The 22627-nt window shown below is 38.8% G+C and overlaps 1 protein-coding gene across 2 annotated transcripts in view; it reads right to left on the reverse strand.

Annotated features, from left to right (window-relative positions):
• Positions 1 to 824: 824 nt before the first annotated feature.
• The window catches only part of SRP54 (signal recognition particle 54kDa), a 48846-nt gene continuing 27043 nt past the window's right edge, over positions 825 to 22627 (reverse strand). For both annotated transcript variants that reach the window (XM_011995051.1, XM_011995050.1), the window contains 11 exons: positions 21666 to 21732; positions 21528 to 21585; positions 18713 to 18863; positions 16893 to 17041; positions 16485 to 16585; positions 15564 to 15650; positions 11657 to 11730; positions 11344 to 11452; positions 7022 to 7192; positions 2205 to 2300; positions 825 to 1329 (listed from right to left, as the gene is read on the reverse strand). In XM_011995051.1, the coding sequence (XP_011850441.1) occupies positions 1238 to 1329; positions 2205 to 2300; positions 7022 to 7192; positions 11344 to 11452; positions 11657 to 11730; positions 15564 to 15650; positions 16485 to 16585; positions 16893 to 17041; positions 18713 to 18863; positions 21528 to 21585; positions 21666 to 21732 (1155 nt within the window). In that variant the 3' untranslated portion in view covers positions 825 to 1237. The remainder of the gene's footprint in view (positions 1330 to 2204; positions 2301 to 7021; positions 7193 to 11343; positions 11453 to 11656; positions 11731 to 15563; positions 15651 to 16484; positions 16586 to 16892; positions 17042 to 18712; positions 18864 to 21527; positions 21586 to 21665; positions 21733 to 22627) is intronic.

Consider the following 22627-nt stretch of genomic DNA (forward strand, 5'->3'; position numbering starts at 1 on the left):
GAGGCAGGAGAATTGCTCAAACCTGGGAGGCGGAGGTTGCAGTGAACAGAGATCATGCCACTGCACTTCAGCATCGGTGACAGAAGGAGATTCTATCTCAAAAAAAAAAAAAAATTAGCCAGTTGTGTTGTCACATGCCTGTAATCCCAGCTACTCAGGAGGCTAAGGCAGGAGAATCACTTGAACCTGGGATGCAGAGGTTGCAGTGAACCAAGATCGCGTCACTGCACTCCAGCCTGGGCAACAGTTCTTTTTTCTTTTCTGTCTCAAAAAAGAAAAAAGAAAAAAAATCAATGATTGGCTGGGTGCAATGGCTCAGGCCTATAATCCCAGCACTTTGGGAGACCAAGGCAGGTAGATCACTTGCGCTCAGGAGTTCCAGATCAGCCTGGGCAGGAGCCACCATGCTTGGCCTCTTAATTTCTCTTTTTTTTTGTTTTCTTTTGAGACGTAGTCTCACTCTGTCACCCAGGCTGGAGTGCAGAGGTGGGACCTCAGCTCACTGCAACTTCCGCCTCCTGAGTTCAAGTGACTCTCATGCCTCAGCCTCCTGAGTAGCTGGGACTACAGGCACGCATCACTATGCCCAGCTAATTTTTGTATTTTTAGTAGAGATGGGGTTTCCATGTTGGCCAGGCTGGTCTTAAACTCCTCACCTCAGGCGATCCACCTGCTCCGGCCTCACAAAGTGCTGGGATAACAGGCGTGAGCCACCGTGCTCGGCCCCAGGCATAGTTTTAAATGACATTTATCTATTGGCTTTTCCACTGAGTTTTTAGTGTGATAAACTGATAATTTTTAACCATAAAGAAAGTTAACAACCCCTTATAACCACTTTGAAGTTTATTTTATAGCACTTTAATTGAAACGTTATTTAACTACTGACCAGGACTGTTTACAAATGTGATGCTTGGCCTTCGAGACGATTAAAAACCTTTAAGTACTAAAATTTTACATCATGATTTAACTTAAGTGTTATGATGGTGAAAACAGAAGAAAATCTAAAGCAAACATACAATGATTTCCACAAAAACCATGTATTTCCCCCTTACATTAAAGGGAGGAAAGAAAGAAGGAAGAAGAAAAGGAGGGGTAAAGGGGGCGAGAAGAAAAAGAAAAAGAGTGCATGATAAGCAAGAAAAATACACTTTCCCCCCAATTTGCAAAAAGAAGGGAAACTCTGAGGTCTCAGCAAATTAGGTACTCAACTGAGTCAGTTTATATTAAGGCATTTTCTTTACATATTATTGAATCCCATCATGCCTTTCATGTTGCCAGCAGCACCCTGTTGAAACTGCCTCATCATTGACTGAAGTCCTGCCATACCACCTAGGGCAAAAGTAGGGAAGTAGAGTTAAAAACAGATAACTAAGCAGAACTGGAAACATTTATTACTTTTACCTAATAAGTACTTCTAAAAATACTGAATTCTGATTGCAATTTAGTTATCAGCCTTAAAGAACGAACCACCTAAAAATTTATATTATCCTCATCAATAAAAGAGAATGAATAGCCTGTCTTATGGAGTTATTGTGAGGAATAAATGAGGTGATACATAAAAAGATCTTAGGATACTACCTGTCACACAGTCAATACATCTAAACAAAAAATTTTTTTCTTATCAATCCAAAAGGGTCTTACTCTAAGTTACATAAAAAATAATCAATAGGGGATTATTCCACAGGACTTACAAAAATAAAAGAATTCATTTATTGAACATCTACTATATGCCCAGAATTTTACTGAATGTCTTCATATATATTACTTCATTTAATTGTCACAATTTCTTGATGAGATATGATCTGTGATTTTACCAAAGGGGAAAGTGCAGTTCAGAAAGTTTAAGGAGCTTTGTAAAGGTTATACAGTCAAAGTAGAACTGAAGTTAAAAATCCTCAGTCATATAATTAAAAATATCCAGGTTCTAAAACAGGTATGTGACTAAAAAGTCACCAGAACAAACAAACAAAAGACGATTAAACAGCTTGCTCAAACATCACAGAGATGGCAGCAGAAGAGTGAATAAGACCTCACCTAATAAGCCCTATTACAATTTAATTCAACTTAGGATTCAGATGACCATTTCCCTGAAATCACACCTTTTGAACAGATTTTCGTAATATTACAACAAAAGGCTTATATCATTCAAACTCAACCCTTATAAATTAAACTGCATTAGCAACTGCTAACAACTTGGTATTTACCCATGTGATGAAGAACTCTAGGATCCATCATTTTGGCCATTTGTTGGTTCAATTTTGCCATCTGTGACTGGCTCACATTCTTAGACATGTCACCACCTGAGGAAAAAATAAAAAGATTTTGAGTCAGTACAGGAGGAAATATAATCAGTATAATCAGGGTATAATAGAAAGTTTGATGAAGTGAGTAAATACAAAGAAAAAATTACATAATCCTATCACTCTAACAAAATTATTTCTATTTCTACATATTCCTTTCTAATCTTTATCTCAATTACATACTATTTTTTGAAGAAGGACATATAAAATTCTATATAAAAGGACATTTAAAAGCCTTTCTTAAGGCTGCAATTTATGCTAATACTTTATTTGTTGTGTATAAGCCACTATTAGCAAAACTGTACCCAGTGTTTTATTTTTTATTTATTTATTTTGAGACGGAGTCTCACTCTGTCACCCAGGCTAGAGTGCAGCAGTGCGATCTTGGCTCACTGCAACCTCCGCCTCCCAGGTTCAAGTGATTCTCCTGCCTCAGCCTCCCAAATAGCTGGGATTACAGGTACCCACCACCACACCCGGCTAATTTTTGTATTTTTAGGAGAGACAGGGTTTCACCATCTTGGCCAGGCTGGTCTCAAACACCTGACCTCATGACCTACCCATCTCAGCCTCCCAGAGTCCTGGGATTACAGGTATGAGCCACCACACCTGGCCAGCCAGTGGTTTTTAATAGTAAGCTATAATGACTGCTTAATAGTGATACAGGGGAATGCTGGACAAAAGCTGAGTTTATAGACACGGGTTAATTAGCAAAGAGACTAGATGGCTGGTAGATGAATGTGAAAGTATGAGTCTGTTGGGCCAGGCATGGTGGCTCACAACTATAATCCTAGCACTCTGGGAGGCCGAGGCCGGCGGATCACTTGAGGTCAGGAGTTTGAGACCAGCCTGGCCAACATGGTGAAACCCTGTCTCCACTAAAAATACAAAAAAAAATAGCCAGACATGGTGGTATGTGCCTGTAGTCCCAGCTGCTCGGGAGGCTGAGGCAGAAGAATTGCTTGAATCCAGGAGGTGGAGGTTGCAGTGAATCAAGATTGCGCCACTGCACTCCAGCCTGGGCGACAGAGCAAGACTCTGTCTCAAAAAAAAGAAGAAGAGTAGAAAGTAAAGTATGAGTCTGAGAGAATGTCAAGGTGTGCATGTATCTAAGAAGTTTTTTTGTTTGTTTGTTTTGACACAGAGTCTAGCTCTGTCACCCAGGCTGGAGTGCAATGGCACGATCTCGGTCACTGCAACCTCCGCCTCCCGGGTTCACACCATTCTCCTGCCTCAGTCTCCCGAGCAGCTGGGACTACAGGCACGTGCCACCATGCCCAGCTAATTTTTGTATTTTTAGTACAGACAGGGTTTCACCACTTCGGCCAGGAGGGTTTTGATCTCTTGACCTCGTGATCTGCCCGCCTCGGCCTCCCAAAGTGCTGGGATTACAGGCGTGAGCCACGGCACCTAGCCAGAAGTTTTCTTTAATGAAAACCTTCAGAGAATACAAAGACAAATAATGCAACTTCATTTGTCAAGGAATTTCTACACTATGTCAAAACACCACAGTAAAAAGGGCAGCCAATGAAAGAGATGCAGCCTGGGTGAGGTGGGTCACATTTGTAATCCCAGCACTTTGGGTGGCGAAGGGAGCCTGATTACTTGAGCTCAGGAGTTCAAGACCAGCCTGGGCAACATGTCGAAACACTGTCTCTACAAAAAAAAAAAAAAAAAAAGCATTAGCTGGGTGTGACAGCACGCGCCCATAGTCTCAGCTACTTGGGAGCCTCAGATTGGAGGAGAGCTTGAGCTTGGGAGGTCAAGGCTGCAGTGAGCCATGAGCATGCCATTGCACTCCAGCCTCCAGCCTGGGTGACAAAGCGAGACTGTCTCAAAACAAAACAAACAAAAAACAACAAAAAATAAATTCACTCTGAGCCAGAATAGGTAAAAACATCCTTTAGACAACAGCTGTACTCATAAAAGAAAGGAAAACAAGAGATCTTCACTACAACAATGCATAGAATTGCTTCAACAACTTTTTTTTTTTTTTTTTTTTTTAAGACAGGCTCTTGCTCTGTCGCCCAAGCTGGAATGCAGTGCCCTAATCATGGCTCACTGCAGCCTTGCCCTCCTGGGATCATGGGATCCTCCTGCCTCGGCCTCTCAAAGTGCTGGGATTACAGGTGTAAGCCACCACACCCATCCAAAATTATTTATTTGAAAGGGGCATTAACTATGGTACTTCTCAGAAGCATTTATAAAAAATGGGACTCAAAGCTCCTCTTGATTCTCCAATCACAGCTGGTTAATGTGAATAAATCATGTGAATTATAAACTATGAATGAAAGAGAAGATACGTTTTTATGATAAAATCTGTGAAAACCATTTATGATGAATAAAACTGAAGAAGCTGGGAATTCCATGCTCATTGGTGATTTATCCTAAGAGTTTGTTTATCAGCACTTAAAACTTCTAAAAAGTATTTCAAGTTTGGTGTGACACAGCTGTGTGTATATCCACTGCCAACTTCATCCTGGGGTTATTCTTTTATTGAAGAATCAGTACATAGGTAAGATCTGGATGGTGAATCTGTCCTATCAAGACTAGTCAGGACTACATGGGAAAGACATTACAGTGATGTAATGTGTTTATTAATCACTATCTGAAATAGCATGGGATGGCAGGAATTTATAACCAGTTTTCAACATGTTTGTCTAATTTTTCTTCCTTATCACAAAAGAGCAAATAGGATATCACAAGGAAAATAAGGAAAGCTTCAAAGATAAAAGGTAATACTCATGCTTTTAGAAGCTATTCAGTGGTATTGTTCATCTTTGGAGCTTGTCTAATCAGTATTTTTGGAAATATTAATTCATTTTAATGGGTTTCAAGGCAAATTTTCACAGACTCTGAATTAGTTGTTTACATTATAGAAAAAAATTAAAAAGAGGACTGGAACAGTTGATAGTCTTTGGAAAAACTTATCTTTTTACGATACACAATACACAGCAAAATAAATTCCATTGAGATAAAAAGTCAAACACAAAATAAAACCAAAAACAAGTAGAAGCCAGACGTGGTAGCTCACGCCTGTAATCTCAGCGCACTTTGGGAAGCTGAGGCGGGTGAATCATTTGAGGTCAGGAGTTTGAGACAAGCCTGGCCAACATGGTGAAACCCTGTCTCTACTAAAAATACAAAAATCAGCTGGGCATGGTGGCACGTGCCTGAAATCCCAGCTATTCGGGAGACTGAGGCAGGAGAATTGCTTGAACCCAGGAGGCAGAGATTGCAGTGAGCCGAGATCACGCCAGTGCACTCCAGCCTGGGCAACAGAGCGACTCTGTCTCAAAAAAAGAAAAAGAAGAAAATGGTGACAACTGTGGTATCAACATGGAGAAGGTTAACTTGATAACCTCTGTTTAAAAAAAAAAAAAAAAGGAAAAAATAAACATGGGGAAGCTGTTTATGAGCATAAAAGAAATAAAAAGAAAAGACAGGCTGGCTACATGAAAAAGGGCAACTACTATTCGTTATAAAATATAAATAAAAATAAAAGGTAAATTAAAAACTGGGGGAAAATATTCGAAGACATAAACCAAAGATTTTAAGGAGTTATTACAAAGATAAAATTGGGAAAAATGGAAGAACTGGACAGGGAACATGAAGAGGCGATTCACAGAGGAAATCCAAACCAGTAAATGTACAAAGAAATGTTAAACTTAATAATCTAAACACACATACTGAGAAAACATTCAACCATTACAATGGAAATGAGGCTGGATGTTGTGGCTCAAGCCTGTAATCCCAGCACTTTGGGAGGCCAAGACAGGCACATCATTTGAGGTCAGGAGTTCAAGACCAGCCTGGCCAACATAGTGAAACCCCGTCTCTACTAAAAATACAAAAATTAGCCAGGCAGTAGTGGTGCGTGCCTGTAATCCCAGTTACTAGGAGGCTGAGACAGGAGAATCGTTTGAGCCTGGGAAGCAGAGGCTACAGTGAGCCGAGATCACGCCACTGCACTCCAGTCTGGGTGACAGAGAGAGACTCTCTCAAAATAATATAAACAAACAAATAAATATAATGGAAATTATACTACTACAAAATTTATTTAGCATCTACTATGTTTCCGATCAAAATAGACAAAATCCCTGGTCTCACGGAACTGCACAAAAACTAATCTGATATAGAAGTGAATGAATCAGCCTTACTGTCCAAAAAAGTGGCATTACATTAGACAAAGATACATGCATAACTGGAAGAGTATTACTCAGCAGTTAAGAAGTGTGTGTGTGTGTTTTGGGGGATGGAGTCTCACTCTGTTGCTTAGGCTGGAGTACAGTTGTATAATCTCGGCTCACTGCAACCTCCGCCTCCTGGGTTCAAGTGATTCTCCTGCCTCAGCCTCCCTAGTAGCTGAGATTACAGGTATGCCCCATGATGCCTGGCTATTTTTTGTATTTTAAGTAGAGACAGGGTTTCACCATGCTAGCCAGACTGGTCTTGAACTCCTGACCTCAAGTGATCTGCCCGCCTCAGCCTCCCAAAGTGCTAGGATGACAGGTATGAGCCATCGCGCCCGGGCAACAGATAAATCATGGGTCAGATAAATCATGAAAACAGATAAATCATGGGTCACATAAATCCTCGAAGTACTTGAAAATAACATGAAATTCAGCTGTGAATTTTCCAATACTGGCAGTACTCTTAACTTTGTACTCAACTTCCTTTCTTTTCAGTCTGTTAACTAATAATAAGCTTATTTTTCTTACCTTTGAAAAGTCCTTTGATACCTCCCATCTTTTTCACCATCTGTGCAAACTTGGTATATTGTGTCAAAAGTTCTTGAACATCTCTTGTTGATACACCTGATCCTCTTGCTACTCTTTGGATTCTTCCGGGTTGTTTACTAAAAACTTTGGCACCATCCGTACTGTCTAGTTCTGTAGACAAGAGTCAATTACTCTCACACACAATTATCATTCACCATCAAAGCAGTTATGTGCAAATGGGCAATACATAACTTCAAAGAGCTTAGCAGATACGTTTTTGAAGTGATAACTATCTCATTTTTCTTTTTATATTACAAAATATCTTACAGAAAAACAGATATAATACATAGTCAAACTACCACCCCGATTTAACAAATGTTATCATTTGCTATGTTTGCTTTTGAGTTTTAAAACTTAAACACGGAGGCCGGGCGTGGTAGCTCACGCCTGTAATCCCAGCACTTTGTGAGGCCAAGGCAGGCGGCTCATGAGGCCAGGAGTTCGACATCAGCCTGGCCAATATGGTAAAACCCGTCTTTACTAATAACACAAAAATTAGCTGGGCATGGTGGCACGCGCCTGTAGTCCCAGCCACTCGGGCGGCTGAGGCAGAAGAATTGCTTGAACCTGAGAGGCAGAGGTTTCAGTGAGCCAAGATTGTGCCATTGCACTCCAGCCCGGGCGACAGAGCAAGACTCCATCTCAAAAAAAAAAAAAAAAAAAGAAAATACGGAATATATTCAAAAGAACATTTATAGTATTCATAAGCTATAAAAACAGTAAAACAAACGTGTACTTTTGCTATAAAAACAATAAAACGCACATGTACTTTCCCTACAGTTTAAGTAAACTATTAATAGAATGTTTTGAGACCCCATGTCCACCACTTCCATATTTCATATGTCTACCCTCTCCAGGCCCTCCAAACACCAGAGGTATATGGTATACTTAAAAAATGAACACAAATGCTCACCTTAGCTCTATCGTAAATATTAATCATGAATTCACAAATGCAGACTATATAAGCAAGCAGAAGGAAGAAGATTCTATCCATAATCAACAGAAAAATTATTTCCTATAATCAAGTAATTACTACTACTAGTATTTTAATTCTCTGAGTAGCTTTAAGAGTGAATTAATGGCCGGGCGCGGTGGCTCAAGCCTGTAATCCCAGCACTTTGGGAGGCCGAAACGGGCGGATTACGAGGTCAGGAGATCGAGACCATCCTAACACGGTGAAACCCCATCTCTACTAAAAAATACAAAAAGAAAAACTAGCTGGGCGAGGTGGTGGGCGCCTGTAGTCCCAGCTACTCGGGAGGCTGAGGCAGAAGAATGGCGTAAACCCGGGAGGCGGAGCTTGCAGTGAGCTGAGATCCGGCCACTGCACTCCAGTCTGCAGCCTGGGCGGCAGAGCGAGACCCCATCTCAAAAAAAAAAAAAAAAAAAAAAAGAGTGAATTAATTCCCACAGTTGTTTGATGACTCTTAGAATATGAGGTGCATTTCTTCAGTTGCATGCAATCTCAGGAATGGAATGGACTTTAGTCAAAATGTCCATTATGTCTGCATTCCTTCTGCAATATCCCCCAAATAAATGGTTATCTAGCCTTGGTCTTAATATCCCCAGGAGAAGATGACCTGCTATCTAATGTAAAGCTGTCTATGCCATTCTGTTATACTTAGGGAAAAATCTTTTCTTTACACATATTAAATTGAAATCCGTTTACCTGGCACTTCCATTCCCATTCATGTATATGTCTCCTTGCCACTCATAAAAAATAACGCTTTCAAAATCTTTTTTTTTGAGACGGAGTGTTGCTCTGTCACTCAGGCCACAGTGCAGTGGTGGAAGCTTGGCTCATTGCAACCACCAACTCCAGCGTTCAAGCGATTCTCCCACCTCAGGCTCCTGAGTAGCTGGGTCTGTAGTCACACGCCACCACAGCCAGCTAATTTTTTTTGTAGTTTTAGTAAAGACAGGGTTTCACCATGTTGCCCAGGCTGGTCTCGAACTCCTGACCTCAAGTGATCCTCCCAAAATGCTGGGATTACAGGTGAGAGCCACCACACCTGGCCAGCTTTCAAATGCATAGGCCATTATGTCTCCTGTGAATTTTCGCTGGATGACAAATATCCAACTCTTGACTCTTCTAACATGGTTTAGAACCCCATTGATCATCCTGATTTCCTATATCTTCTAATTTGTCTATACCCTCTAAGTATGTTGTCCAGAAGTGAACTGAAATCCAGTTGAAGTCTAATTATCAATGCAATACTAACGAAGATACAATATCTCAAAATAAAGTCACAATCAAAACCTCCAAATCCATTTGATAAATGCAGCTTTTAAGCCACATCTTCCTTATAAAAGATTTATGAAATATATATAATATTCCTTCCAACAGCTCAAATCAAATGAAAGAAAAACTAATAGCAGCACATCGTGGCAAGCAATATGACAGAGTTAAGCAAATAGAGGAAGGGGCCTTCATTCAAAGAAGGAAGGAAGTCAGGAAAGGTTCTATACTGGGCAAATTACTCAACTTCCCTGTACCAGTTTCCTAATTTGAAAAAGGCAGATAATAACTGAATATGCTATAGGAGTTGTTATAATGATAAAATGAATTAACATATTTAAAGTGTTCAGGACAGTGCCTGGCACAGAATGGATACTTCAGATATGCCACAATTGTGAATTCTACGTGCAAACATTTTTGCAGTGTTAAAGACGATGAGGAAAAAGACAACCTTAAAAGAAAAGGACAATCTTATTTGGGTTACTATGAAAACCTGGAGCTCAGGAAAAAGAGACTACAAAAAATAACAACAAATTAGATAGTAGATAAAGCACAGATATGAAAATTTGTTCAAATTGTTAGAATATTACATAAACTTAGTTGATAAAGCAGCAGCAGCAGGGTTTGACAGAACTGACTCCAACTTTGGAAGAAGTTCTACTGTGGGTAAAATGCTATCGAACAGCATTGAATACTACAGAGAAATCTTTTGTGAAAAGAAGAGTCAATCAATCGGGCAAATTTCATTCTTGTGTTTTAAGAAACTGCCAGAGCCACCTTGACCTTTGGCAACTATCACTGTAATCAGTTTGCAGTCATCAACATCAAGCTAAGATCCTCCATCAGCAAAGATTAGAATGCACTGAAGGCTTAGATGATCATTAGCATTTTTAGCAATAAACTTTTTATTTTTTCTTTTGAGACAGAGTCTCTGTCACCCAGGCTGGAGTGCAGTGGCACGATCTCGGCTCACTGCAACCCTCTGCCCCCAGGTTCAAGCGATTCTCCTGCCTCAGCCTCCCAAGTAGCTGGGATTACAGGCATGTGCCACCACATCTGGCTAATTTTTTTGTATTTTTAGTAGAAACGGGGTTTTACCATGTTAGCCAGGCTGGTATCAAACTCCTGACCTCAGGTGATCCACCTGCCTCAGCCTCCCAAAGTACTGGGATCACAGGCATCGTAAGCCACTGCACCCAGCCAACAATAAACTATTTTTAAATTAAGGTATATACATTGTTTTTCAGACATAATACTCTTGCACACTTAATAGACTTCAGTATATGTATGTGTAAACATAACTTTTATATACACTGGAAAACCAAAAAAATCTGTATGACTCACTTTACTGCATGATATTTCCTTTACTGCAGTGGTCTAGAACCAAACCCACAATATCTCTGAGGTATGCCTTTATAGGGTCAGGGGAACACAGCAGTATACTGAGAAAACTGAAACCTTATGTTTCAGACTGAAAGAATTTTCTAAGCATTGCTTAAGCTATCCATTCTTATGTTATCCCAATGTATGTTAGCAATATTAAAGCTATGAAGAGACTTTTAGTAAATTCTTTTTTTCATAGAAGCAGGGTCTTGCTATGTTGGCCAGGCTGGTCTTAAACTCCTGGCCTCAAGTAATCCTCCCACCTTGGCCTGCCAAAGTACTAGGATTACAGGCGTGAGCCACCTCACCCGGCCAAATTTAACTCTTTAAAAACTAGCATTCCACCAAATTTGACTACAGAGTTCTCCTTTTAAGTTATCTCTATCAACATCATGAAGAACTAGTGTTCTTTCCTTGTATCTCATTTGGAGAAGTATTGTAGTAGACATTTCTCTCACTGATGAAGGCAATCCAATGATCATAACCCTTTGAGTAAGAGCTTTCAAGCTATTACAAATCTACCTAAAAATAATCTTTCAGTCAAAATTTCTCCCCATCTTGTCCACAAGAACACAGTGAAACTCTCATCTTACTGATATTCAGAATATTGTCCCCTGAGGAAAATAATCTGCCATCTTACCTTGATCATTCATACTATCCATTATTGTCATTAATTTCTTTAGCCTTGCCATTGACTCCTGTTCATTTCCTTTGCTCATAAAATCTGTTCCAAAACCAGGGATCATCCCCTAAAACAGATTTAAACATAAAGTCAATAATAGCTTAAGATTAATAGTTCAAAATGTCCACATTTAACTATTAGGTTTAATATTGACACTAAGTCTTAAGATACCTATTTTTACCCAAATGTAAAAATAATTAAAGCAAGTGTATCTATTCTTAGAAAATTTAATAAAAACAAAAGAAGGTATAAACTTTTAAGGATAACTAACCAAGATCTGACTGAAGGGGCCCATTTTCATGATATTTTGAAATTGCTCATACATGTCTCGCAACGTAAACTGACCTGAAATACAATATAATTTGGATATATTACAGTATGTACATTTCCATTCAACAAAACTAATTTCATCCTTAATCATGAATTCATCTTGAAGCATACTTATAAAATATACAATCAATAAATATTCACCAAGCAGTTAGCATGTGCAAGATGACAGGATGAATGCTAGGGAGAATATATAGACACATAGACAGGTCCTATCCTAGAGAAGCTAACATTCTATCTGAGAAAACACATATACAAACACACAAGAAACCTGAAAACAAGGCACATAAACTATCCCTACTAGGATGAGTAAAATTTTAAAGGTTGACAATATCAAAAGTTAAAGAGGATGTGGACCATAAAGAACTGCCATATATTGTTGGTGACAGAATAGCAAAACACTTTAGAAGATTGTTTGGAGTTTCTTAAATAGCTTAGGGATCTATGAACAGGAAAATGGATACCTGTGGAAAAAATACTATTCAGTAATAAAAAGAACAAACTATAGATAAGTACAACTACATGAACGAATATCAAAATATGCTTAGAGAAAAGAGATTGGAAAAAAAAGGATATATTCAGAATTTCTTTATTTTTTTAAGAGGGTTGTGCTCTATCACTGAAACTGGATTGCAGTGGTACAGTCGTAACTCACTGGTAGCCTCAAACTCCTGAGCTCAAGTGACCCCCCCGCCTCAGTCTCCAGAGTAGTTAGGACTATAGATGCATGCCACTGGATTTTTCTAAGAGATATGGGTCTCACTATGTTGCCCAGGCTGGTCTCAAACTCCTGGTCTCAAATGATCCTCCCACCTTGGCCTCCTAAAGCACTGGGATTATAGTATGAGCCACCATGCATAGACCAGGACTTCTATAATATGAAGTATTACTGGGAAAGGGCATAAGCAAACCTTTTAGAGTAATGGAAATGTTCTGTTTCTTGATTGGGTAAGGGTTACTGTGCATTTGTTAAAAAAAGAAAGATTTCCTTAGGATTTGAGCATTTCATTGTATGTATATTAATCTAAGCTTTCAAAACAGGGATGGAACAAGCCAAAAGAGAAAGTATTTTCTATTTATGTCCTAAAGATAAAAAGAGAAAAGGTATTTGATTCAGGCATTCTGAATTTGAAGTGACAGTACAATATCTTAAAAGAAACATTACAGCAGGCAACTAGAAACACAGAATTAAACAGTGGAAGAGAGGATTAAGGTTGAAATACATATTTGGCCATTTATACAGAAGTGATAATTAAAGCTAGGATAATATAAGAAATCTACAGACATAGAACTTAGAGTATGAAAACAGAAAAGGCAGAAAACACTTAAATATTCGGAACCAAGGAAAACAAGAAAGGTCACTACATGTGGAAATTAGGAGACCCTTGGAGATCTCAGAATGAGTAGAATATTAGGAACAGAAACAAAAGACTTCAGGAGAGTCAGAAGTAAGAAAGGAAACAGAATAGGAATATACACCCAGCTTCGTAGTGCTAGCAGAAACAGTGGTAGGATTATTCAAGATAGAAAAAGGAAGGAGTGGCCAGGCATGGTGGCTCATGCCTGTAATCCCAGCACTTTGGAAGGCCGAGGCGGGCGGATCACCTGAGGCCAGGAGTTCGAGATCAGCCTGGCCAACATGGTGAAACCCCATCTCTACTAAAAATATCAAAATTAGCCAGGCGTGGTGGTGCACGCCTATAGTCCCAGCTACTGGGGAGGCTGAGGCAGAATTGCTTCAAACTGGGAGGTGGAGGTTGCAGTGAGCTGAGATTGTGCCAATGCACTCCAGTCTGGGCGACAAGAGTGAAACTCTGTGCCAAAATAAAGAAAAGAAAAGGAAAAAAGGTGCAAAGAAACAGGCAACGAAGTATAAATTCATTCATTCAATAGTTACTGAAGGCCTACTATGTGCCAGACACTGTGCTACGTACTGTGAACATAAAAGATGAATAACACAGCTATGACCTCTACCTTCACCATCCAGCAGGAAAAACGGACATCAAATAATTGTGGTGAATAATACAAAAATTGTAGGAAGCAATAGAAACATCTGTCAGAAGGTTCCAACTCAGTCTAGGGTTCAGGTGAAATGTCCCTGAAGAAGGACATTTAAGGAGAAATCTGAAGTATAAGTAGCAGTTAGCCATCTTGGTCAGAGATGATGGCAGAGGTAAGAAGAGAGAGAGAGGGACAAGCAAAGGCAACAGCCCAGATGTGAGACAGGAATGTACATTTGAGAAACTAAAAGAAGTCCAGCATAGCTGACACACAGAATACTAAGAACAACAGTGCTAAAACACAACATGGAAGATGTGAGCTAGATCATAAAATCAGTTAAAAACTTTATAAGGGCAATAGAAAGCCATTAAAGAATTTTAAGAAGAGCAGTAATGGGATCAGATTTGCAGTTTTGAAAGATTATTTTGGGCTGTAGTATGAAAAAATACATCAAAGGGGAAGAGTACAGGAAGCTGGAAGATCTGTTGAAAGACTTACAGTAAGAAGATCTAGGAAAGAGATGAACTAGCATAGTTGTAGAGCGGCTACAGAGAAGGGGATGGAATGGAGATATTTAGGAGGTAGGAACACTAGGACTAGTTAACTGATGGAGAAAGGAGTGGGCAGAGTGAGGAAGAAATAATAATGACACACAAGTTTCTGACTCTGGCAACAATATAAATGATATTAATATTCATTGATGAGACAACGAGGTGAGAGGTTGGGATGGGAATAAGGATGTGCTGAATTTGAGATGTCTGTGAAACATCCAAGAATGGTCTAGTAAACACAGATACATGAGTCTGAAGCGCCTGAGAAAGATGACTTAGAATGATCCCTGAGAAACACCAGCATTTAAGAGAAAGGTAAAGGCACAATTATCTGGTAAGATGAGTGAGAAGCAGCAAAGAGGCGAATAGTTGCTATGGTAATTAAAGATTATTTTTAGAACAACTGGAATGGTAGAGAATAATATACACGGAGTGTTTATGATGTGCTAGACATTGTACATGCATCGGCGAATGCAGTCTTCACAACCATATGAAGTAGTTAGTATTATGTACTTTTTACAGATGACAAAATTGAGGCTAAGTAATTTCAAAAAGTTATACAACTGAATAATAGATCATAGATACAAACACTGGTATGTTATTATTTAAGAACCTGAGCTCCTAATCGAGTAACATCCTTCCCTACAGGAGGGGTCTTTCATGTGGGGTAAAGAAAATGTGGTATATTTAATTTCATCCTTGTGTTCTAACTTACTTTTAACCTGTTTAACTTCAAGGAACCAGCCAAGCACAGTGGCTCACACCTGTAAAACCAGCACTTTGGGAGGCCGAGGTGGGCAGATCACCTCAGGTCAGCAGTTCAAGACCAGCCTGGCCAACATGGTGAAACCTCATCTCTACTAAAAATACAAAAATTAGCCAGGCCTGGTGGTACGTGCCTGTAATCCCAGCTCCTCAGGAGGCTGAGGCAGGAGAATCACTTGAACCCAGGAGGCAGAGTTGGCAGTGAGCCAAGACTGCACCACTGCACTCCAGCCTGGATAACAGAGTGAGACTCCATCTTAAAAAACAAACAAACAAACATACATTTCAAGGAATCTAGTGAAAGCCTTGATTTTAATCTTAATTTTATTACAATAAAGAAAACAAAAACACTGAATTCTGTAACTGCTCAGGCACCTAGATTTTAAATGATTTGCATATAAATCATGTAAAATAATAAGCAGTAGAAGATCTGACTCTAATAAATATTATATTTCAAACAACTTAATAGTAACTTTATTAAAAAAAGTCAATGGAAGACATCTGAGATGAAGTGCTTTTTTGTCACTCATATACCATGTTTCAACTTCTCTATAAGTGCTTCATTGTCATCCAACTTCAACTCGTTGACTTTATCTATCAGTCCTTCAATGTCGCCCATACCTATAAGATGCAAAAAAGAAAAATTAACAACTAATACTATACCCTGCTTTACATTATACAAAACACACTCACATACATAATAACCTTGTGAGGTTATTATGATAGGTATTCTTACTACACTACACAAATGAGAAAACTGAAGCTAAGAAAGTTAAGTGGCATGGCCAGGCACGGTGGCTCATGCCTGTAATCCCAGCAGTTTGGGAGGCCGAGGTGGGTGGGTCACCTGAGGTCAGGAGTTCGAGACTAGCGTGGCCAACATGGTGAAACCCCATCTCTACTAAAAATAAAAAAAATTAGCTGGACCTGGTGGTGCACGCCTGTAATCCCAGCCACTTGGGAGGCTGAGGCAGAAAAATCGCTTAAACCCGGAAGGTAGAAGTTGCAGTGAACTGAGATCCCGCCATTGCACTCCAGCATGGGTGACAAGAGCGAAACTCCAACTCAAAAAAATAAAAAAAGTTAAGTAGGAACAAACAAGTCGCAAAGCAGGGACTGTAGCCCAGGGTTTAACTCCAAATTCCATGCTCTCTAACTATACCACCTTGAGACATTGCCAAAGTATTATTGCCCTTACATCTACTATTATTAAAACCACTTGTTTTTGTATTGTGCTCTAAAACTTTTCCAAAGAACTTTCTACTAGACACTTCATTTTACCACTTTCACCACAGAAAGCAGATAAGCATTATCTCTATTTTACAGGTAAGGAAAGTAAGTCATAGAAGCAACTGATGTTCTTAAATTAGTGAGGACAGAATTAAAATCCTATTTTGTCCTAAAGATACATTGTATTTCTTGGAGATTTGTCTATATCACCACCACTGTACATACCAAGAAGTTTGCTAATAAAAGGTTGTGTTTTGAAAGGTTCAAAGTCATCTATATGTTCCCCTGTACCAATGAAAATAATCGGACTTTTTGTGGCAGCGACTCTGGAAAAAAAAAGAAAATATAAAATAACCTCAAAAGAGCCCCACAAATTTCCAGCAGATCTGATATTTGAAGTGAATCCGCCTCCAAAGCTAATTAGACAAAGGTACAAAACTCAAGTTTCATTTCACAAGTTGTAATAGAACTGTATCAGACGGGCTCCAAAATTATTTCTATTTAAACTTCCTTTACAAACCATATTAGGCTCACTATTGAAACATATTTTAAATGATCAATATGAAAGCTATAAACACATACTCTTCCCCATACAATCCCAAGACAGAGGACAACAGTATCAATGATACTTACGCACTGAGCGCACCACCTCCTTTTGCATGGCCATCAAGTTTTGTCACTATTACTGAGGCTACATCTACTTTATCTTTAAAAGCCTTAGCCTGGGCTTCACAAGCCTGCCCAATGGAGGCATCCATCACATAAACAATGTTATCAGGTTGCTAGAAAGTTTAAATAGAAAAGATACTTTAGAAAAGGTTTTTATTAATCCTAAGCAAATGTCATCATTAGAAGCTACAAAACAATATTTAGAGCCAGGCGCAGTGGCTCATGTCTGTAAGCTCAGCGCTTTGGGAGGCTGAGCCGGGTGGATCACCAGAGGTGGAGTTCAAGACCAGCCTGGCCAACGTGGTGAAAACCCTGTCTCTACTAAAAATACAAAAATTAGCATACAAAAATTAGCCAGGCGTGGTGGCAAGCCCCTGTAATCCCAGCTACATGAGAGGCTCAGGCAGGAGAATCACTTAAACCCGGGAGGCAGAGGTTGCAGTCAATTGAGATCATGCCACTGCACTCCAGCCTGGGCGACAAGAGTGAAACTCCATCTCAAGAAAAACAAACAAACAAAAAAAAAAACCCCACAATATTTACAATATAAATAATTATTCAATCCATAAATATTTGTTGAAGTACTATGTATTATTGGGTACCATCTAGGTCCTGAGAACAAAAAGGTAAATGAGAAAATATTTGTCCTAAGAAACCTGCATTCTAGTCAGAGGACAGATAATAAATAGATAAACATTTCAGATGTATAACAACTAAAATGGGATACAGAGTATCAGTTTTGAAGTATGGGAGGCATCTTCTAGTAGGGCAGTCAGGGAAGGCCTCTCTGGACCTAATGTTTGAGCTGAGACCTGAATAAAAAGGAAAAAGCTATGCAAAGATTTGAAAGAATGGCACTCTAGGCAAAAAAAGTGCAAAGGCAAATCAAAGCAGAAGAGTGTATACTGAAAACAAAATGGATAAAACACACTTGAAGCTATTTCCCTTAGATCTGCTCAACTTGGTCAAAATAACAACATAAATAAAAAGAAACTTATTAGCATTAACCACAAACCAAAGAATTACTGCTAATACTCCAATGCCAAGACATGAGTTCCTAAATAATATATGCTGCAGATATCTATAAACTGCTTCTCCTCCCCCAAATTATTTCCATCACACTTTTAAAGAGACAAAAAATGATAATACTTTTTTAATGCTTCATTTTGGAAAATTCTCAAAATTCACCTAAGTATTCCAACTGAATTTTTAAAAAGGAAATTCATCAGACATGAAAGGCTAATTACTAATTTTTTTTTTTTTTTTGAGATGGAGTTTTGTTCTTGTTGCCCAGGTTGGAGTGCAATGGCATGATCTCAGCTCACTGCAACCTCTGCCTCCCAGGTTCAAGCGATTCTCCTATCTTAGCTCCCAGGTAGCTGGGATTACAGGCACCCACCACCACGCCCAGATAATTTTTGTATTTTTAATAGAGATGGGGTTTCACCATGTTGGCCAGGCTGATCTCGAACTCCTGGCCTTGTGATCCATCCGACTCAGCCTCCCAAAGTGCTGGGATTATAGATGTGAGCCACTGCACCCAGCCTAATTACTAATTTTTAAACGTTTTCTTATGCATACTAATAGGATGATTAAGTGAGAAAGGAAATTATTTTTTCAAATTTACGAAAAGTTTATATTTAACGGAGAGCAAAAATGATGAAATTAAGTCACTACCACACAGATATAGGTGCCCAAAACAAATTATATTGGTCATATATTCAATCCGGTTTTATAATTAAATTAACCAAAGTCCTAGTGTTTTTACATTGAAAGCTACTTACTATAGCATTAGCAACTTGAAGCATTTCTTCAAATAAAGAGTCTTCTTGTTTATGGCGGCCACTTGTATCAACAATAATAATTTCAAAATTTTCATTTTTAAATTTCTCTACTCCTTCAGAAGCAATGATAACAGGATCCATTTCTGTATAGCTATATAACATGGACAAATGATTTAACAAAACGGCAAAACTTCCAAATATTACTAATTCAGAAATTGTTAGTTTACCTTTAATCTATTTTGAAAAAGCCAAAATGACCCCAATTTCAATTTAGAAGAAGAAAATCTATAAAGTATTAAATACAAAATCTACTTCTAAAAAAGCATGAAGCATTATCCAATTTTCCAATTCCAAAACCCAGTATGATTCTATCGCACGTCTTTTCTGAATGAACTGTGTCTCCTTCAAATTTATTTTTTATATTTTATTTAATAATTGAATTCATGTTCACAGTGTTTCACATGTTTTTCCATTTAATATCCATTAGGAAGCATTTTATGAAACCAGCAGATACTCTTGTAACAAGCCTGAGCAATACAGTGAGATTCCACTCTACAAAAAAAAAAAAAAAATCTAGTTGGCATAGTGGAATGCACCTGTATCCCAGCCACTTGGGAGACTGAGGCAGGAGGACAACTTGAGTCCATGAGTTTGAGGCTGCAGTGAGCTTATGATCAAGCAACTGCACCCCAACTTGGGCAACAGAGCAAGACCATGTCTCTTTAAAAACAACACAGGGGGAAAAAAGAAAAAATATTTCTGTAAAACATAACTTTGAGGTTATACAGCATTCTATCAGATGGCTATATTGCTTATTAAATAATGCCCTCCTATTAGACATTTGACGTTTTTCCCATTTCTTTTCTTTTTCTTTTTTTTTTGAGACAAAGTTTCACTCTGTCGCCCAGGCTGGAGTGCAGTATCGAGATCTCAGCTCACTGCCACTTCTGCCTCTTGGGTTCAAGCGATTCTCCTGCCTCAGCCTCTCAAGTAGCTAGGATTACAGGTGCCTGCCACCAGGCCAGCTAATTTTTGTATTTTCAGTAAAGACGGGGTTTTACCATGTTGGTCAGGCTGTTCTCAAACTTCTGACCTCACGATCTGCCTGCCTTGGCCTCCCAAAATGCTGGGATCACATGCATGAGCCATCACACCTGGCCTCCAATTTCTTTTTTAAATGTGTTTATTTATTTATTTTGAGGCGGAGTTTCGCTCGTTGCCCAGGGTGGAGTGCAATGGTGCGATCTCAGCTCACCACAACCTCTGCTTCCCAGGTTCAAGCGATTCTCCGGCCTCAGCCTCCTGAGTAGCTGGGATTACAGGCATGCGCCGCCACATCCAGCTAATCTTGTATTTTTAGTAGAAACGGGTTTTCTCCATGTTGGTCAGGCTAGTCTTGAACTCCCGACCTCAGGTGATCCACCCACCTAAGCCTCCCAAAGTGCGAGGATTACAGGTGTGAGCCACCGTGCCTCGCCTAAAAAAATTTTTTTGTTGTTGAAACGGTGTCTAGCTCTGTCACCCAGGCTGAAGTGCAGTGGCGCGATCTCGGCTCACTGCAACCTCTGCCTCCCAGTTTCAAGTAATTCTTCTGCCTCAGCCTCCCAAATAGCTGGGATTACAAGCACCCACCAACACACCCAGCTAATTTCTGTACTTTTAGTAGAGACAGGGTTTCACTGTGTTGGCCAGGCTGGTCTCGAACTCCTGACTTTATAATCCACCTGCCTCAGCCTCCCAAACTGCTGGGGTTACAAACATAACCCCACCGTGCCCGGCCTAAAAATTTTTAAAATTTATTTTTTCTAGAGATGAGGTCTTGTTATGTTGCTCAGGCTGGTGTCCAACTTCTGGGCTCAAGTGATCCTCCCATCTCAGCCTCCCAAAGTGCTGGGATTATATATATGAGCCACTGTGCATGGCAGTTTTTCCAATTTCTTGATATTAAAAATACAGCCAATATAATTGGTAAATGTTTCTTCTTTGAGCACTCTTATAAGTTGAATTTGGAACAAATGGTATGACCATTTAAGGCTTTTCACTTTTATGAGGCAAACCTCCTCCATAAGTTTAATGTCATTCCTATTTCACTACATTTTCACAATCCCTAATACAATCTTTGTCAACTTGAAAAATCAAGAAATTAGATATTTTAATTTGCATTCTTCTGATTAGTGGCAACTTTTTATATGCAGATCACTACTATCAAATAAAGACATATAATGTTACAAAAAAAAGTTTTTCCCCTAAATTAAGAACCACCACCAAAAACTCAGGGAGAAATATACTTAATATGTGTGTGGCTGCGTACAGTGGCTCAAGCCTGTAATCCCAGCCCTTTGGGAGGCTGAGGTGGAAGGATCATTTGAGTCCAGGAGCTCAGGACTAGCCTGGGCAACATAGGATCTTTTGTAAAGACAGGGTCTTTACAAAAAGTTTAAAAAAAAAATTAGCAGGGCATGGTTAGGCGTGGTGGCTCATGCCTGTAATCCCAGCACTTTGGGAGGCCAAGGCAGGCAGATCACCTGAGGTCAGGAGTGACCAGCCTGGCCAACATGGCGAAACTCTGTCTTTACTAAAAATGCAAAAACTTAGCTGGGCATGGTGGTGGGCACCTGTAATCCCAGTTACTCAGGAAGCTGAGACAGGAGAGTTGCTTGAACCCAGGAGGTGGAGGCTGCGGTGAGCCAAGATCGCACCATTGCAACTCCAACCTGGGTAAAGAGGGAGACTCTGTCTCAAAAAAAAAAAAAAAAAAAAAAGCTGACAGACAAGAAGAGGCATATGAGTGTTAAAATAAAAAACAGTAACCTACCTTCCATAAAATGGAATTCTTGCTTTGGTAGCATTCTGTTTTAGTTGGTCAAAAGCCCCTAGAAGATAAAGAGTTCATGAGTCCTCAAACTTGAAAATAAAAATTATAGAAAACAATTTTCAAATTTCAAGACATTACCTGCTCTGAATGTGTCTGCACATATTAAACAGGTCTTCCAACCTTTCCTCTGGTAATAATACGCTAACTGGGTGAGAAAAGATTTAAAAATATAATATCATAAAATATAACAAATTATACATATAATTTCTTCTGTTTTTCCTTATTATTTACCTTAGGAGTAAAATAAAACTGCGTATAATTCTCCTGATTATTAAAGATTTTTGAATATGGCAAATTTCCTACAAAGTTTTATATTCTAATTGTCATGCAGCAGCATTCAAATATAAAATGATCAAGTAGCAAATGATCATAGTAAAAAATGTTAATTACTATTAATGTTAATTAAAAACAAACAACAACAAAACGATCTAAAAATCATCCTTTTCTCTTTTTCCCCCTCAAACTATAACATATATGAAGCTTGTGGAAAAATCCCATAATATTGTTGAGACACCCAATTCGGGAAAAAGGAGTGGTAAACCGAATTAAAAATTAGCATAAAGAGGTCAAGGCTACAGTGAGCTATGTTCGCATGCCACTGCACTCTAGCTTGGGCAACGAAGTAAGACTCTATCTAAAAAAACATTGTATAAGGATATGCAAAATGAAGATCTATAGTATGCTGGGTAGGAACATGAAAAAGGAGTCCTGAGCTATAGAGGATAAAGTAAACTCCATGTTCTCTTCTCCAAAAATAATACACTCACTTTCTGAAAGGATAGGAATGGTCTTTTTTTAATAAAATAGCATAGTTATAGATGTCTACCTTCTTACAAAAAAGAAATAAGAAAGTATGAGGATCTCTTCTCTTATCCTACAAAAAATTATTTAAAAACATACATCAAGTAACACAAAATTATAAAGCAAAAATATTATAAAGCCTGGCTTTATAAGATATTTTAATATATTATAGTATATTTTAATATATCACAAATATATTTTAATAAAATATATATAACATATTATATATTAATATATTC

Source organism: Mandrillus leucophaeus, unplaced genomic scaffold (genome assembly GCF_000951045.1).
Source record: "Mandrillus leucophaeus isolate KB7577 unplaced genomic scaffold, Mleu.le_1.0 Scaffold467, whole genome shotgun sequence".
Lineage (NCBI taxonomy): Eukaryota > Metazoa > Chordata > Mammalia > Primates > Cercopithecidae > Mandrillus > Mandrillus leucophaeus.